The 18,699-nt window shown below is 43.3% G+C and overlaps 1 protein-coding gene across 16 annotated transcripts in view; it reads right to left on the bottom strand.

Annotated features, from left to right (window-relative positions):
- Nucleotides 1-18,699, bottom strand: part of DOCK9 (dedicator of cytokinesis 9) — a 285,850-nt gene that overhangs the window by 148,473 nt on the left and 118,678 nt on the right. For all 16 annotated transcript variants that reach the window (XR_009697557.1, XM_061171127.1, XM_061171131.1 and 13 more), the window contains exon 2: nt 10,422-10,538. Coding sequence is in view for 15 of the 16 variants with exons in the window: in XM_061171127.1 (XP_061027110.1) it covers nt 10,422-10,538 (117 nt within the window). In the remaining variant the exon portion in view is untranslated. The remainder of the gene's footprint in view (nt 1-10,421; nt 10,539-18,699) is intronic.

Below are 18,699 nucleotides of genomic sequence, written 5' to 3'. Positions count from 1 at the left end.
ATTATCACACATCTAATGAGAACCCCAATTTTAGGGCAAATGTTATCTCTGAACTACAGGTTAAGAAAGGTGAATTTACATGGGAGCATCATTTAAAAAAAAAAAAAAAGGAAAGGTGACTTTTCGGAAGGTTTATGGCTTACTGAAATACCCAGATTAGTAACAGACAGACCTGGGGCTAAAATCTAGACCCAGATGACTACATCTCAGGTCTTGCCACTGCCCTAGTGTCTAGAACAACTACCATTCTATTCGGTAACAGAGCCTTGAGGAAGGGGTAGGCAAGTGTAGCTTCTTTCATTTTCTAGTTGCCTGTGTATGGTTCTGTATGTCTTCTTTAGAATGCAATTTTAGTTGTTAAAAACACCATACCTTTGTGTGAATACCTAGCGTAGTGAATAGTGAATATGCTTCATGTTAAAACATGTCCATTATTTATATACTTTCAATATCCCAATGAAGGTTCCTTTCAGGACTTGCCTTAGGGAGGCACACGCCTTCATTCACACGTAAGGCCTCGCTCGCGCATCAAGGATAATTTCACACAAGCCCCTCTGCCCGTTTACCAGCACCACCAGGACGGTCTGCTCAGAGCAGCCCTTCAAAGCCTGGGACGCCAGGCAAAGTCCTATCTTAAACACAGTGGAGCAGAGGTTATGCTTTGCGGATAAAATACTAAGCAGATGGGGAAGTCCTGATTGGAGGACTTCTGACATCAGGGACTTCACGGAACTCCCTTAATTTGTCCTCACTGGATCTCAGGCACACACTCAAGGGTGCTGCTGATGCAAGGTCCATCAAACCCACACAGGACACTCGGCAGGGCCCAGGCTCTGCCAGGCAACCCCGGTAGGAAAAGGCAGAGGTATGGACACAGCAGGACCCGTTCAGGTTGTAGGAACCACAGAGTGTGTGCCTAGTAATATGTTAAATGGCATCTGATGATTCTGAGGCCAAAACCCAGGTTTTCTTTTTCTTGAAGGACTTTCGGGATTTGTTTTTGCATGCAAACATGTCTCCCTCTCTTCTACTCCCGATCCACCACCTTGAGCTGTGCTCTTACGACCTCAAAGGCAGCTGGTGCCGAGATCTCAAATCCATCCATTTACTCAAAACATATTAAATGCTTACCACGAATTAAGCACTGTTGTAGGAACATCACAAATGCAAAGGTGAATTTTCAAAAAATTATGGTTTACAATAAAAAACCAACAACTATGGCTGCCACTCTCACAGAAGTTTTATTTTCTATTTGGGGAGAAAATAATAAATATTATTTATTTATAATAAAAATAATAAATATTATAGTTACAAATAACTATAATAAAGAATGATTTTCAGTGAATGCTAGAGATATGGTATAAATAAATCTCCACTGCTTGCACTGTCTTAAGATTTCATCTTGGCTCAAATCTTCCTCTATCAATGCCTGTAAGTAGTGTTTAATAACCTAAGACATATACATGAATCACATAGATAAAAGTGTCCTTCTACCCCTCACTGGTTACACATAAGGTCTGTGCTTACCCAATTCCACTCACTGTAGAACCTTTACTGTTCTCTCTGACCTATTTAAAATGTGAGCAAACATTATTTTTAAAAAGCAAAGAAAATTTGAAAAAGAAAGAAAGAAAGAGAGTGAGTGAGAGAGAAGGGAGGGAGGGAGGAAAGAAAGAAAATGTGACCTGATATGGGGAAAACATGCATACAGTAATGGACTACTAGACTCATCCAATATCTTTTATTCTACCTGAGAAGAGAATAAAATCTCAGATTCACTTATGAAGGTAACATTTTGTGTGTGTGTGTTTTATTTCATCTAGTTATTTATGTAGGTAATCTCAACTCCCCACTCGATCATAAGTTTTCCTAAGCACTGCATGGTGTTTCTAACAAAAATCAAGTCATACATTGCCGGTATGGTGGGGGCGGGGTGGGGGGGGGGAAGAGCTACTTCCCTCACCGGGCTGTCTTGAGGAAAAATGAAGAAAATGTCTAAAGTGCTAGTAAACATAGAAATCAACCTGACAAGTTTTTACTCTAATGGTGTTCACAAAAGGCACCGCAGCTCCCTGAGGTGCCCAGCTGCTGGGGCACCATCACACCGCATTCTGTATGAACGCCCCAGCTCCGTAGGAGAACAAAGAATGCACATCAATCATGTCCCCTAGAGTTGCATCCCATGGAGCATGGCATGGGCCACCCTCCACTGAAGAATGGGCCTCCTCTGCTTGTACAGAGCATAGGGACCCAGAGGTACACCCGTGGGCAGTGAGGAAGACCAGAGTGCCCACCTGGGTGCCACATCAGCTGAACCTCGCTGGTTACGGCCAGATTGTCCTCCTACCCTACAAGGCTGCTACCTTCATTTAGAAAGGATGGCACAAATCAAAGTTAATTATGGTTCTTCCATATATTTCTGTATTTTCTGATTGAGAATCTGATATAGAAGCTGTTTTTCAAAAGCAATTTTCCCCTTCACCAAACGAACACTGAACTGGCATACTTCCAAGGCTGATATTCCTTTAAAGTGGGTGAGCTGAACACAAAGGTTTTAACAAATTAAGGAACAAATGCAACAGTCAAGGTAATAATAATAATGACCAAGGTTCCTAAATCACTTCTTTTCCTGTTGCATTTCTAACAAGAAAGGTTACAATATATACCTTCCAAGGGCCTAAAGATCCATGTCAAGCTTAGATTAAATGTTCAAAATAGTCATTTGAGGAGCTATACCCATAACTTACTTCTTATTTCAGTTTGATTTTATATATCATTTAAATTCATTAGACCTGGCAGTTGGGCTGAACATTTTCACATCTATTAATCTTCTGAATTTCTACCCAACTATTCAGTGCTCACACATGTCAGTTCACCTTTCCTGTGGGCCCTCCACAGTCGCCCACACTCCACGCTGCCTACCCAACACTCCACCTGTGGGATCACAAACACGGCAACGCCCCTTCTCCCAGCGCCACCTTCCATCCCTCCAACTCCCCCACACCAGGCACTTCTGCTTGTTCATCCTCAGGGTCCTCCCGTGTCTTCTCCCCATCCAACATCCACCTCTGAACACTCCCCAGCAGCCGAGAGTCCTGAGGACTCAGCTTCCTCGTCCTTGGGTCCGGCAGCTACAAGCCCACCCCTTTGCCATCTTAACCCCCATCCTTTGTTTTCTCTTCTCTGTTCTCAAGCTGCTAACATTCCCAACAAGGCTGATTTCATCAAAATCTTAGGTGGAAGGAGCCCGCTCTTGGTTGGTGATTCATACATTCTCACTCTCTCTTTCTCTCTCTCACTCACTCCTTCCATTCAATGAGTATTTCTTGAATTCCTACTCTGTGCCATGTGTCCTGTGTGCTCGGGAAACATCAGTGAATACGACTGAGATCCCCGCCCTCACGGGGTTCACATGAATAAACAATAAACATGTGAGTATCTTAGAAGCAGGTAAGTGATATGGTGAGGAAGAAAGAAAACAAAGCAAGGTAAAGAGGACCTGGAACGCCAAGAGGGTGGAGGGCATGGCAGCGGGCAAGGGCCTCACGGAGAAGTAAGAACTGGAGAAAGGCCTGCAGTGGGTGAGTGAGAGCTGGATAAAGAACTCTCCGGGAAGAGGAACAGCCTGAGAAGAGGCCCTGGGGCAGGAGGCTGCCTGGAGTGACAGAGGAGCCCCATGGAGGCCAGTGTGGCTGCAGCAGAGAGTGGGGAGGCGACTGGTCAGAGAGATGCAGTGGACAAGATCATGGCCACAGTAAGACTTCCCTGAGTGAGGTCATCGGACCTACCTTGAAACTTACTTTTTAAAAGATCACTCTGGCTACTCTGTTAGGATAGACAGGAAGAAGGGCAAGGATAGGATCTGGAAGACCTGATAGGATTAACCAAGGTAAGAAGGGATGAGGGCGGTGGCCAGGGTTACAGCAGTGGGGGTACTGACTGATGACTCTTACTGTTACGCCCTCCCCATCCCAAGCCCTGCAGCCTGCTTTCCAAACCCTCCTGACTCGCCCCCAGGCTGCTCTTCACCTGGGCCAACCTGACATTAGCTCCCTCAGCCCAATCCGCCTCTAAATTTCTCAAATACCCAATCCTCTCCTTCCTATTCAGAGACAGAACTCTCTCTCCTTCCTGAACCCTTCCTGCAAAGACCCTGCATTCCATCCCCACAGGGCCCCCTAAGAGCCTTGCTTCAAAATGCACCCCCATAGCTTGCATCTTCAATCTCTTCCTCATTCCTGGACTTCCCTTCCTAGCTCATTCTCTCAGTCCTGATAAAACCTCCTGTCACTGCTCTGAGTTACGATGATCCCTTCTTTCTGCTACCATTTAACGCTAACCTCTGTGCCCCACGCACTCACTTCTTCAGCCCCGGCAAGAAACGACCATCACAGGCAACGATGCCCTAGCTATCAACTCCGAGGACCATTCTCCCACGCCAGTGGCAGGAGTGCACGGCCGTCCGCTCTTTTTGCCTGCCTTCTTCAAAACTCCTCGCACTCCCTTCCAGGGCCCCACAGTTTCCTGGTCCTTTTCCCACTTTCTGTATCTGATTCCCACCCCCGCTTCCTCCTAGGTGAAGGTGTTCCCCAAGATTCAGTCCCTTCAGGGCACTCTCATGCTCTCGGTCCCTGTGGCCGCTGTCTCACATTTCTACGGGTGAGCCCAGACTGATAACCCTGGCTTCTCTCTTAGGCTGGACTTCTGCATTTCCAACCACTTTAAGGACTCAGCACCTGGACATCCCACTATCTTAAACTTAATGTTCCAAGAATAAATTCCCATGGGATTCAATTTGTCATGACAGTGGTCACATTCTCCTTCTTATTATTAATATTAATTCAATATCTCCTCTCCTAAGTTCTGAGCAATTCGAAAGCAGGAACCCTGTCTGAGCTCTTTGCACAAAGAGTATAACTATAAACTATATGCTAAATAAATACACTCTTCAACTCAGCTGATCAGTGCTCTCCAAAAAATAAGCTTTTCTTTTTAAGACATACTAGATGATAAAAAAAAAAAATGACCTGTCACTGTTTTCTGTAAAAGGCAGAATTCTTGACCTGGAATTAAAATCCTCATCTCCTGAAGGTCTGGACAACGTCAATTTGGAAACATTATTTATCCAGATTTTTCAGGTAGGTTCAATCCTAGACATGAACTAATAACCCAAAACCCACAATGTTCACAGAAACTGACACTGTTGGCCACTGAAGGCAGACCAATAAAAATTTTGAGGAACTTTATCAAAAGAACACTTTCCAATAAAAAGCCCAAAACAAAGTATTGAGATTATTTTTTGGCAGCATATAATAAAAAGCAAGGACAAAACACTGTGAAAAAAAAAAATTCTTTCTTTTCAAAAGGACAGATGGGAAATGAGATGAGGGACTTCCAGGCCCTTTGTAAGTAGTGGGGCCTGGTTTCCTTTTCAGGTCAGTGGTTTGTAGATCACTATCAGTCTCATGTAAGCAGAAGAGGAAAAGAAACAGAAGAAAAATAAAAATCAGGATGTTATTTAAAGGGAAATGGATTGACCACATTTTTCAATACAATGCTGAGAACACTCTAGGATTCTCCTGTATCTAAACATTTCCAAAAGTGAAAATTTCTAGAGTTGCCAATTATTAATAATTTTCCCGTCTTTTAAATTCTCTTGCTCAAGAGATTTGACATTGATGATACACCATGAAATGTCAGTAGGAAGAACACCTGAGAGTCACTCCTTGCCCTGACTTCTCACACAACTTGCAGGAAGACAACAATTTCACGTCTCTACAGCACAGAAATCCCGTAACATCCTGCTCTTTTTTCTTCATTGTGGTATAATGTCTATAACATAAAATTTACATCTCAACCATTTTTAAGAGTACAATTCAGTAGCGTTAAGAATATCCTCATTACTGTACAGCTGTCACCACCATCCATGCACAGAACTCTTTTCATCTTGCAAAACTGAAATCTGTAACCATTAAACAATTAACTCTCCATCCCCCCTCCTCCACCTCCTGGTAACCACCATTCCATTTTCTGTCTGGATAAATCTGACTATTCTAGGTATCTCATGCAAGTGGAATCGTACAATACTTGTCCTTTTTTGACTCATTTCAATTAGCGTAATGTCCTCAAAGTTCATCCATGTTGCAGCATGTATCGGAACTTCCTTCCTTTTTAAGGCTGAATAATATTCCATTATGCATATACACAATTTGTTTATCCATTCGCCCATTGATGGACACTTGAGTTTTTTCTTCCTTTTGGCTATTGTGAATAATCCTAGTAGGAACATGGATGTACAAGTATCTCTTTGAGTCTCTGCTTTCAATTCTTTTGGGTATATCCCCAGAAGTGGAATATGACATTCTCTCTTTATTTCTTTCATACAAACTCTATGCCTTGTTAGTTTATATCAGACACCAAAGTCTAATGTTGAAATATAATGGTATCCATATGAAATATAAATGGTATCCATAAATTGTCTCCCAACAACCTTTTTTACTGTTTACTACCTTTTCCATATTCTATCACTTTATAAAACTGCACAAACATTAGTAAGCTGTGTAACAAGCCAGGATACAAGGAGCTCAAAAACCAGCTATAGATTCAGTGGATTGATGCCAGCAGTTAAGAATGTCACCACCAACAGTATCATCCAGTAAAAGGCTTCCACCTGAAGGAGGAGAACCTTGATTGGAAATCAACGGCCAGACTCACATCGAATTCTGTGTCTCTGACAGGAAAGGGAGGAGCCCTGGGCATTACTTACAGTTATGTTTAGATCTGTCATTTCTTAAGCAATAAGCCAACTTACCTTTCTTTTTTCTTTTTTTTTGGCCTCACCACACAGCATGTGGGATCTCAGTTCCCCAACCAGGGATCAAACCCATGCCCCCTGCATTGGAAGTGCGGAGTCTTAACCACTGGACCACCAGGGAAGTCCCTCAACTTAACCTTTCTTGATCTAAAACATTTTAATCTTAAAGGTTATCATCTCTGTCTAATTGCCTGTTAAAGTTTACCTATTATTTACCCACGGAAAAGTAAGTTCTCAGAGTTTTGTCAAGTAAACTTGAAGAGGCCACAAAACTTTAAGAACAATAAAGGTCCATTAGTCACCAGAAAGTGTGCTCCTTTTATGACTGTTTCGCTTCCATTTTATTTTTATTTCAAAAATTACCTAATTTTCCACCAAACCAAATCATTGGCTCAGCAAAAAGTTTTACAAATCTAGTCACTGGCACTTCCACATGTGCTCACTGGTATTCATAGTCACTTCATGAATCAAAGAAAACTAACTAATTAATGTTCATAATAACTTTACAGATTTTATACGAAGCCAGAAGCACCCAAGCCTGGCATCCAGCGTGCAGAGGTCATGTGGATGTGGAGGTGGATGGGTGGGGAGGGAGGTGACAGGGGCACCAGCACAACCCTGTCCTCAGGGCCGCAGCACGGGTGGGGACACTTGAACACAAAAAGCATGAGAAGCCATTACTGAAAAGCTCTAGACAACGCACTTAGGTATTCATGTACACAATGTAGACAATAAGTATTAGAGGAACTAAGAGAATGGGGAAAAAATTACTGTGGATTTGAACAACTTCAGAAGACAGGGGATTTGAAGTGGCCTCAAAGGGTGAGAACGTTCTAGAAGGATGGGAAAGAAGAGATGATATTGCCGGGAAGGAGAACCATAAAGCCAGGGCAGAGACAGAACAGAACGACCCCAAAGCGCCAGGGTCTGATTCTGAAAAAAAACAAGCATAGTCTATATGAGCCACGGTATTCCTACCCCAATCTTGGCAGACAAAACTTCACTTCATAAATATTCTGACAGCTGAGAACTGTCCTTTTGTCTTTTTAAAATTCACATTGGCTTTCTGTCTCTCGGGTTTTTTTTGTCTTAAACACTCTTCTCCCACCTTAGACAAGTACACCCAACAACAAACCTTATCTCCATAAGGCTCATTTTCAGAGAACTCAGACGTTCTTAGGGGCTGACCAATACCAACACGGGTCTACTTGCGACCTGTACAAATGTATCATCACTATGCACACCTATAGTTTAGTAAATTATCATTTTGAATATAGTTGACAGGACCTCACACCAAATTCTATTATCTTAACAGGTAACTAATATTGTTTAACTAGTAAGTATAGGATTGCAAATCAACTCCACTATGCATTTTGCTCACTATCTGACCCATTTCCTAACCAACTTGCTACCATTTTTCCATACGAAGTAAAATACTTTCCCCTGATCTAATTTGTTCCCTCTGCCTCTAATAATACAATAATAATTCTGCTCCCATTCTGCCTAAAAATGCAGGGACAGACAGAAGGAATCTGTGACATCACTAAGACATTTGGCTCATTCCATTAACTAGACAGTTATTAAAATCATCAAGACAATTTAGCAAGAAAGCATATAACCTTACTGGATTAGAATACAGGAGTCTCCTAGAAAAAAATAACTATCCAAACTTCATTGTGCCCCATCACAATTACTGTGATGGGGATGAAAGCTGAAATTCAAGCTCCTTAATCTTTGAAAAAACTTCCCCCAAACGGAACTTAACACTGTTCATTCAATCTTGGCCAGCAGAATGTCAGTGAGTTCTTTGCCGTTCCTAGAATATTTGTGTCTGGTATCCCCAGAGAAGTTGTTATAGGCAAAAGGGACAAAGGAGTTTTTCTCAAAGTTTCAATCATCTGTTTCTACAAATGCTTAAACATCCAGGTTCCTTGTCTGTGAGATAAAAGATGAAATTAAATTAACTGTATATTATTTCTGTGGTTTGTTTGCTTCTTAAGCAATTTTATCTCAGGTTTGCAAATACAATTTTGCATTCCAGGCTGCAAAACTCGAAATAACTTTGTTACTCTAACTGATACCAAGAAGAATACATACTTCATGCTCAGAGAAACTTGAGATAACCTTTAGCTTCCTCAGAGCACACTACAGGAAAAATACGTCAACATGGAGTATAATTTGTAATCATCTGATTTAACTTCTCATGCTAACAAATGATGCTAACAAAAGGCATCATTCTGAGGTTTCCATTTATTCATCCCTTAGCTAGGTAATCTACTCTTGTAATGAAGTTTTCAAGGCATCATATTTGAGGGCGTGATCTGAAACCATTTACGAGCAGAACGTACTTTGGCAGCAGCATCCCACTAATAGTCAATTTCATTTCCGTGGCATTCCTTATTTTTCAGGAAAGAACTAAAGAGTAATCATTTTACCCACATGTGTCTCTAATAAGTTAGAAAAAGTGAACATTTGTGAAAATTCTCACCTTTGTTGTAAACTGGAAGCTTTTAAATTTGGTGGGAAAAAGAAAACTTCAAGGAATATAATTTAACAATTGTCATTAACATGGAAATTTCTAAAGACAATTCGGTACATAAAGAACTGTATATATAGCAGGTTATGTTCTGGGGAGTGGGATTAAAAAGAAGGTGGTAAGGGAGGCTTTTAATGTCAAGTGTTTCAATAGTGCCTGTTTGTTTGTTACAAGTATGTACTAGTTTTTAAAATTAAACAACAAAGAATCAAGGAAGCTTTAAAAAAAAAAAATAAGGCAGTTTAATTCACAAAAGACAGGTCTTGGATGGTAACAGCATCAGGTAGAGAAGAAGGAAGTGCCAAGATTAAGTCCCAGGAGATCAAGGGCAATAACTGGAATCTCCAGAAGACAGAGATGACTCCAGGTTGCCAGGCATCTAACGGTACTGGGGTTCTATCACTCCTCAGTGGCTCAAAGCTCTTGTGGGTCACTCAGCCACAGGCCATAGTCTGAAAGGCTTCAAGCAACAATCTAGAGCAGTTCATAGCAGAAGCTGTGCTGAGTCCCCTGCTGGCAGCTACTGAGCTCCCAGAAACAGCACCTGTCACTGCATCAGTGAGGTAAATGTTAGGACGTTCCTCGATGTCAGAACCCCCAAACTCTTCTCTATGAGCCCACACACAGTTCAGGGCCTCTCTCAAGGCAGTCTCCCAAAGTGACATCCTAAAACGATGCATGGCAAAATCCTCCACTGCTTCCGAGCAAATCCCATCCTTAAGACTCTAAGGCACTTGGCAAAACCCCTAAATACCTCTTCAAACAAATTTCCTAAGACATAGGAGGCACTTGTGTCTATAGAATTAGCCCAGAGTATAGCACTTCTATTCAAGATAAAAGATACACACTTGAAAAAATATTTGTGTCATATACGTATGTGTGTTTATGCATATGTGTATGCATGTATTTGCATATATGCATGTACATACATACACATACATATATGCATACACATACATATGTAACATATTCATATCTGCATGTGTACACACATACACCCACATATATACACATATATATGCAAAAATAATACCACACAGCTCTATTTACAGACACTTAGAAGTTACCTACCTGAAAGTCATCAAAAGGGAAGAGCAGCATCTCCCTTAAACAGTCGTTCAGGATCTGTGTCTTCTTCTGGACGATGACATTTTCATAGTCGAGTGGCTCAATCAGCTTTGGTTTGGCCTAGAAGGTGAAAAGATAAGCAATTGGAACACTTTTATAAGATAAAAGTAACTTCTTAAGACTAAAGAACTTCATACATCCTACTCTACATGTTTTTGTACTTTCCAACTTTTCTACAATGAGAGTGTGTCAGTTTTGCTATCAGGAAGAATCAGAAACAAGAGAAACAAGTTGTCTTCAAAGGAAAGGAAACACTTCATGGTCCTCATGCTTATTTGGTTATTTAAACACAAAGGAGGCTATGGAGTCTGGTGGAACTTCCAGTCATGTCTTGGGTCACCCCTGGCTAGGTCAGTCCCCTTCTAAGCCTTAAGCTTTGCCAGAGCTGCCCTGCTTGGAGGTCCAGCCATGGTCTGGCAATGAAGGCCAGCAGCTCCAGCCATGACCATCTCTTCTTGGCGCTGGGCTTAAAGCAATCCCCAGAGCTCACTATTTTATATAAAACTCTATGGAACTCATCTCTGAGTCTCAAAATATCCCTGTCTAACCTGAACTAACTATACACTTACATATGCAACACCTAAACATAGAGAAATGTGAGCTGGACCAAAATCAGGCAAGCAAGGGAAAAAAGTACTTAAACCAGGGCTTGTGGGTGACCCCCAGGGGGTAAGGATGATCATCTCTGGCATGCACTAATCCAAAGAAAGAGGCAACGAGCAACTGGGGAAAGAAAAGAGAGAATATGCCTTTTCTAGCTATTTCCAAAGTTATTCTCAGTAAAAATCTCATCTAGTTCTAGTCATTGCCACAGTGTTCAGTGATCACTTCCCACATGCAAGGCACTAACCGGGCTAAGTCAAGGATAAAGATACATATTCAACTAACTATAGCACAGTATGCCAAGTGCTAAAAAAGGCACACACGCACGTGCACACACACACACACTTATCAGAAGTAAATTCATTATATCAATAAATTCATTACTGCAAGATTATTTTTGAAATTAATAAAAAATCATCTGATAACACAATTTCAATAAATGCTCTATATATTAAAATACAATTCATATACAGATAGGAAATATATTAAAAACATCTGGTATGTGCCATCTAAATTAGGAATTGTAACTTAGTCCTCTGTGTGTTCCCAAAATCTGTCTCTTTTCCTTCCAAATAGAGCTGGACTACATTTCCCAGCCTCCCCATGGTTAGTGTGGTCATGTGACTGTCTTCTGGCCAACAGCGTGTGACTGGAAGGGATGTGGTCGCTGCCAAGCCTGGCTCATAAAAGCCTCTGCTATAGACTGAATGCTTGTGTCCTGAAAACTCATATGTTGAAACCTAATCCTGAAAAATAATGGGATTAGGAAATGAGGCTTTTGGGAGGTGATCAGGTAATGAGGGTGGAACCCTCATGAATGGGATTAGTGTCCATATAAGAGAGACCTCCAACAGCTCTCTCGTGGCTTCCACCATGCGAGCACACAGCAAGAAGACAGCATCCATGAACCAGGAAGTGGACCCTCACCAAACACTGAATCTGCCAGTGCCTTGATCTTAGACTTCCCAGTCTCCAGAACTATGAGAAATAAATATCTGTTGTTTAAGCCCCACTCTACTGATATTACAGCTGCCCAAGCTAGCTGAGATGGCCTCTCTCCCCTGTTCTCTCCCTATTCCCCTCTGCCAGCAGCATGCACAGGATCCAGCAGTGGACTCAGGAGGCCTGAGGAAAGTGTGAAGCCCCAAGACGAAAGGAGTTTGGATCCTGAATCACCTTGCAGAAGGCTGTCTGCTTGAAACAGGCACTGAGATAGCCGGAGAACAAGAACTAAAGCATCTACTGTGTTATGCCAATGAGGTTCTCAAGTTTCTTAACGAAGCAGTCAGCTTGCTCTGCCTAATATAAGAATAAAATGTTCATATTTAACTTCAATTACTTGATTTAAGTAGACTCTACATGACGTCATGATATGCTGAGGAAAAAACACAGTGCTCAAACAAGTGCACAATTATTATAATTGGGTAATAGTACATGTTTATGGACAGAGATTAAAAATATACACAATCAAAAAAATTAAAGCTATCTTGTGAAAGTGTAGGTAATTTCTTCCTCTAAAATATTTGTAATGCTAAACTGTTTTTACATTCAAAAGAGGCCAAAAAAAAGATTTACACAAGTAATTATTTTTAAGTAAGAACTGACACAGAAAATAAAAGTATTCTCCAAAATATTTTAATTCAACTTCAATCATTTCTTCCTTTATTTTAGTTTGTTATGTTGTATATAGTAATCAATCTACAGGTGCTTGTTGGCAAAATGGATCAATGTCACAATCAGTAACATTTTCTTTAGGAACCATGACTATATTCCTAATAAAATCCAGAAAGGCACAGAGCTTTCTACAGTGACAGAGCTCAGGATTCTGACAGCTAAACTTCCATTACAAGGAGGTCAGAAGGAGAAAGACTGCAGGATGGAACAGACACTGCGCTCTCCCCTGCCCCGTATCGTGTCCAGCACATGACGGCAGCCAGCGAAGCCCAGAGCGCGTGACCTAGTTTTGCAGCCCTGGGCACCTCCACAGGCACCAGCTGGCCCAGGGGAATCCTCAGCTGGGTACCTCCCCTTCCAGCCCCTCGGCACAGAGCATCAGCTCCACTCCCTCCAGGCCACGGGGTAAGGTCAGACTGCTTTCTCAGGAAACTGCCGCAGGGTTGGCCCTGGTTAGCAGAGGGTGCTGCTGAGAAAGGGGCTTTTCTCAGGCTCCAGTGTTCTGGAATTGTTCCTTGGTTTTGGGGTTTTTTGCTTTGTTCCTATAGCCCAGCAGCCACTGGGGGCTTTCTGGGAGAGACCAGGGGCGCACACCCTGCAGAAGTTGCACAGGCACCCCAGCAGGTGGTTCCCAGCCTCCAGCCCGCAGATCCTCAGCAGACTGACTTCTCCACTGTCCAGAGACCAGGGCCACACTCCCTCCACCTAGGCCTGAATCTTACCCTTGGGTGCAGGTTTGGGGGGGGGGGGCGGGCGGGGCAGGCGGGGGTTGTGGGGCTCTTCCAAGTTTGTGCTTTCCTTGGGTCTCTGCTCCCTGGATAGACTAGGCTTGTATTCTTAGAGCAGGGGTTGGCAAACGTTTTCTGTGAAGAGCCGGAGAGCAAATATTTTGGCTGACTTACAGTTTCTGTCGTAACTAGTAAACTCTGCTGTTGCAGAGCAAAAGCAGCCATGGTCAACAAATGGGCACAGCAGTGTTACAGTCAAACTCTATTTACAAAAACAGGCAACCCAGTGATGTACGTCAACATCTCAATAAAACTGGCATGGCGGGGGGAGGGGAAGTACAACAGCCAGATTTGGCCCACGGGCCATAGTTTGCTGATCCATGCTTTAGAGTTACCCTTACTCCTTAGTAGTTGATCCCCTTTTACCAATTTAATAATTCTCTATATTAATTTTCCATGTTTAATCAACTGATGTGTTTTCTGCCTCTGGACTGATACAGACAATGTTTACAGCTTCTTAAGTGCATTTAATGACACTTCTCACCATTTGACTGAACTTGGATTTCTTAAAGGTTTAGTAAATGAAAACAACAAACATATTCATAAATCAGTTTTGCTATTTAGCATACCAAATAACGCTTTTGTTAATTAGATGAATTACTGTTTTCCCCTGAAGGTATCTTGGCAGGATTTAATGTAACATTGTAGGTATTAGGATTACCTTGCTTTTGTGGGCCACTGTTAATTTTTGAGGTGTTTTCACACAGATGATCACACTTAATCCACTGTTAAATTAATTAAACAAGGAGGCCATCAGTCTGAGGTGGCTCTAATGCAATGAGGTGGCAGTCTATGTAAGCAAACTGAAATGTAAGCCTGTATATGCCTCAAGGTTAATGAAATCAAAACACTAAGGACAACCCAGCACAAACAGCTGACTAGGCTTCACGCTAGTGCCAATTATTCCTTTCTTTGCTTCTGCACTTTTCTTTATGTAAGTCTCTCCCCAGCTCCTATCATCAGAGTGTTCCCCACCACTGGGAATTGGGTGTTGCCCAATTTGAATCGATTTTTGCTCAAATAAGCTCTTGAAATGTTTAATATGCCACTAAAAGGTAGGCATGGAAACGTCACTCTGTTTGACTGAGGGTGGAAACTGAGGATCACAAATTGAGCTGACTGCCTGAGCGTCCCAAGTAGCCAGCAGACGGGGCTAGAACCCAGTCTTCTATCAATCAGAACTCTTCCTTCTCCAGGCTGCCTTGTTAAGGGTCTGTGCTCACCAATGCTCAACCATGGCACGTCTGTGGAGAGTTTATAAGCCAGCGTTTCTGTTAAAGACTGATGATGCACGTTAACCAGGAAAGTCCATAGAAGAATGGCATAAGGGAAATCTCAGGGAAGAATGAGAAATACAGGAAATCTCAGAGAAGAATAACACGTCTTCTCTGGTCTTCGGGACTCCAGGACTGGGAAGATTTGAAACTTATGCAAACCCTTAAGTTGCTCAACGAAGTGACTCCTGGAGACCTGACTGGGCAGAGGTCTTCGGCAGCTGCAGGGAGCACTGTCCCCGACAGGACCACTGACTCCAAGGAAAAGGGGCCAACGCAGAGCGACTCACCTGCTACCTAAATTAAGAACAAGGCAAAAAGCTCTTGCTTCAAACACGAATAACTGGCACAATGTGGATTCTACATGTGGATTTTAGGAGGAAGAAAGAAAGAAACTATCAGAGGAGAAAGGCTGAGAAGGAAGACTGGTGAAGAAAGAAAAGAAAAGGGTCAAGAAGGAGATGGGGGAGAGAAAGAGACAAAAGTGACCAACACCTAGGCGTGGCGGAGGTAGAAGATGCAGGGATGGAGGAAACATAAGGGCAAGATAAAGACAGAAAAAGAAGACAGAAAGAAATGACAGAAGAGAGGGGCTTGGGAGACTTGAGGCGGGCCTGTATCTACCAAACTGTGGGTCAAGAGCACAATCGCCTATTTTCCACTCTTCTTTAAACTGATGATTCACTGGTTACAGCTGTTCAGTGTTCTTCAGCTCCACTAAGCTCTTCCAGCTGGTCACAAGTGTGGGGGACAGCCCACTAGTGTAGGAAACTGGCCCGCAGCATCACTGGCAACAGGAATGTCCACTAACAGCAAAGTGAAGTTAGGTTAATTATCAGACTGCCAGTCCCCTGGTCCTGGTTCAGAAGAAGGAGGCGTTATTAGCACAGAGCTGGCACGTGGCCTTGGCTTTAAAGCCGTCTCAACACACCTAAGTTCAATGCTTCTCCTGGTGACATAACTCCAAGAGTGTTGGGCTGCACCCCAGAGTCCTGCAATCCTTGCAACTGCCCAGCCATGAGGCCAAAGAAAGAACCCGGAGTCGGCGACACAGACATCAACGATTTACTGAACAGGGAATCTTACAAGCCAGAGGCCGAAGTCCCAGAGCGACACCTGACCATGTACAGCTGACGGCAGGCAGGACACGACAGCAATCTTCGCTACACAGGGGAGGAGGAGGCTATCAGTTATGGGGGCATGACATCAGAAGGGCTCCTCGGTTGCCAGGGGGACTGCTGGAACACATCCCCCGGCAGCTCTTTGGGCTAGCAACCATAGTGAGGGCCGCGGTTTCCTGTTGATGACCAAACACACTGGAGCTGATCTAGTCCCAGGGCTAGAACAGTCACTCTCGGACCAATCACATAGGTAGTTACTGACTAAACCATCAGCTTAGGAGAGGGAGGCAATCATGTGCATAAAGTAAGGGTGACGCAGGGCAGGATCGGGCAGGGGATGTACAAGACAGCAAGAGAGCAGCCATCTTAAGAGGCCTGATTATACAAAGAGCTACTTTTTTTTTTCTATTGAGATAATTTACATACAAGTTCTTGATTTTTTATCTTCAAAAGAAAAAAAATCTGGGTCCAGAATTACCCAAATTGATGAATGGTCAATACTCCTAGAACTGCTGCTAGGCCATCAGAACTACCAGGTTTCAGAACCCTGCACATTTACCAGTTTGAATTTTCAATATTCCAGGACACTGTGTCTCCCTAAGCACGATGGGGCTCGGCCAGCTCCCAAGTCTAGGGCATTGCGAACATGTACAGTGCATGTACTGTGCATTTATAGTGTGTAAAAAATGTAACTCAATCTATACATGAGTCCTTCAGCTTTCTCCCGTTTGGAGGTTAAAAGTCCTTATCTATGAACATTGAGTTCTCGGTTACTGTGAAATCAGACAGGGAGAGGACTGTGGTACTTTCAGTCCACAACAGTCTACAACAGCGGTTCTCAAAGTGGGGTCCCAGGAACAGCACCATCAGCATCACTTGGGAAGCTCACACAGATGTAAGTTCTGAGGCCCCATCCCAAGCCTGAATCAGAAACTCCAGGAATGGCGACCATGCTTGAACAAGCTCTCCAAGGGATTCTGAAGAACCCCTGGTCTATCAGGATGACCCAGGAACTGTGCTGGAATTTGTAAACTTAGGGATGAACGAGGAACAAGCCCAGTGTTGAGCTCCCTAACCTCCTTGGGGTTACAGACCCCTTTGAGACCATGGGCCCCCTCCCCCCAGAAATGTATATACACATTACTTTCTAAATTTGATACCCAGTTTTGGGGGGCGGGTTGTCCTTTCCTGGAGAATAGCCATGGAACTGAGTCACAGAAACCCCGGACTAGTGGGGTCAAGCAGGCTCGTGAACACCTAGTTCAGTACAGCGAGGGGTGCGGGCAGACGCTCATGCAGAGCTAGGGCGGGAGGTGGTGTCAACTACTGTCCACGGGCTGCAAAGTCTCCTCACTTCACCAAGGAAGTGCTGCTTCACGAGTGCTGAGGGAAGAATGAGAATTCTTCAGGTGGGCAAGGTTTTGAACTCCTTAACGTGATAGCGCAGCCCTCCTTGGGCAGGCAGATGCACAGGTTCACATCTCTAGCCCCATGCGCCCATGACACAAGCAACGTGGTTCACTGTCTCTGACAGGCCTGCTCCTGTCGCTCCCCACACCTATACACCTGTCAGAGTCCTACAGTCCTTCAGACAGAGGTCCAAAGATGTTTTATTTCAGCAGCAGAATCCTTCCTCTAAAAAAACAAATCTGACAGAGGCAGAGATGCCAAAAAAGTTAAAGCGCAGTTGCTCTAGCCCCAGGGCATGCAGTGCATGGCCATATAACTGGGGCACCACCTCAGCCCATTAAAAGGCAGCCTGTCCCGCCTCTGACCACTGCATCTGGGTTAGTGGCAGTCCTAGGGTGCAGCTCCTTCCGCCTTGCATTGAAAGGACCCACGGACAGCTCATCTCCTCCACCATCAGTGCCTTGGGACAGGGCCGCGTCTCCTTATCTCTGTGCTCCCGCAGCCATCTAGCCCAGGACCCAGAGACACAGTGACTGTCATTAAGACAGCTGAATGCCCCTCACTTGCACAGACCGCTCTCCAGACCCCACACACATCCCTGTTGAGTTCAACTGCTGCCTGGCATCCTGGTTTAGGAAGATTTACAGGAACATGGCCCACTATGTCGGTCCACCCAGTGTCACATAGGCAAATCGATATGAGGTGCAACACAGGGGCCATATTGCAATACAGGCACATCCCAAGGTGCTTGGGCCAGAACTGCTAGGAGGTGCTTGAGATTAGTCATTGCGCAAACTGAGAATGCCCCCAAATCACACAGCTCCTGTATAGAAGAAACCTAACAGAGGTTTATCCAATCCTAAAAGCTTATGTGATGTTACCAAACGTTACAGAGCTAGAAGAAACTTTTCTAAACTATGATTAATAAAATACAAAGTTCGACTAACCTTGTTACAGGAAAGCTTGAATGACCTATTCTTGCCACACAGAATGATGATACAAAATCATGATCATATGAGAGGTAACAGGAGTATGAAGCCAAAAAATGCCGGGAAGAAAGTTATTACTGAGGTGTGTCAAGAGACTCATTGATAAAAATGTGTTGTTTTCCTGTATTTCCGATGTTGATAATTTGGCTTTTTAAATTTTGTAATTTGTTGTGACTTCTTTTCAAATTCTAAATTATTCTAAATTCAAATTCTAAAATATTCACTTCCAGGCCAAATTTTGTATTTATAAATTTTATATTTATAACTTTTATTTTTCTTAAAAGCCCCCAAAACTCTAAGCTTCATTGCTCAGAAAACCTGGATCTGCCCTGATAGGGCCGTATATGCCACACAGATATTGA

The sequence above is a fragment of the Eubalaena glacialis genome, chromosome 16 (assembly GCF_028564815.1).
Source record: "Eubalaena glacialis isolate mEubGla1 chromosome 16, mEubGla1.1.hap2.+ XY, whole genome shotgun sequence".
Taxonomy (NCBI): domain Eukaryota; kingdom Metazoa; phylum Chordata; class Mammalia; order Artiodactyla; family Balaenidae; genus Eubalaena; species Eubalaena glacialis.
The sequence above is the reverse complement of the archived record's forward strand: the minus strand, read 5'-3'. Positions and strand labels throughout refer to the sequence as shown.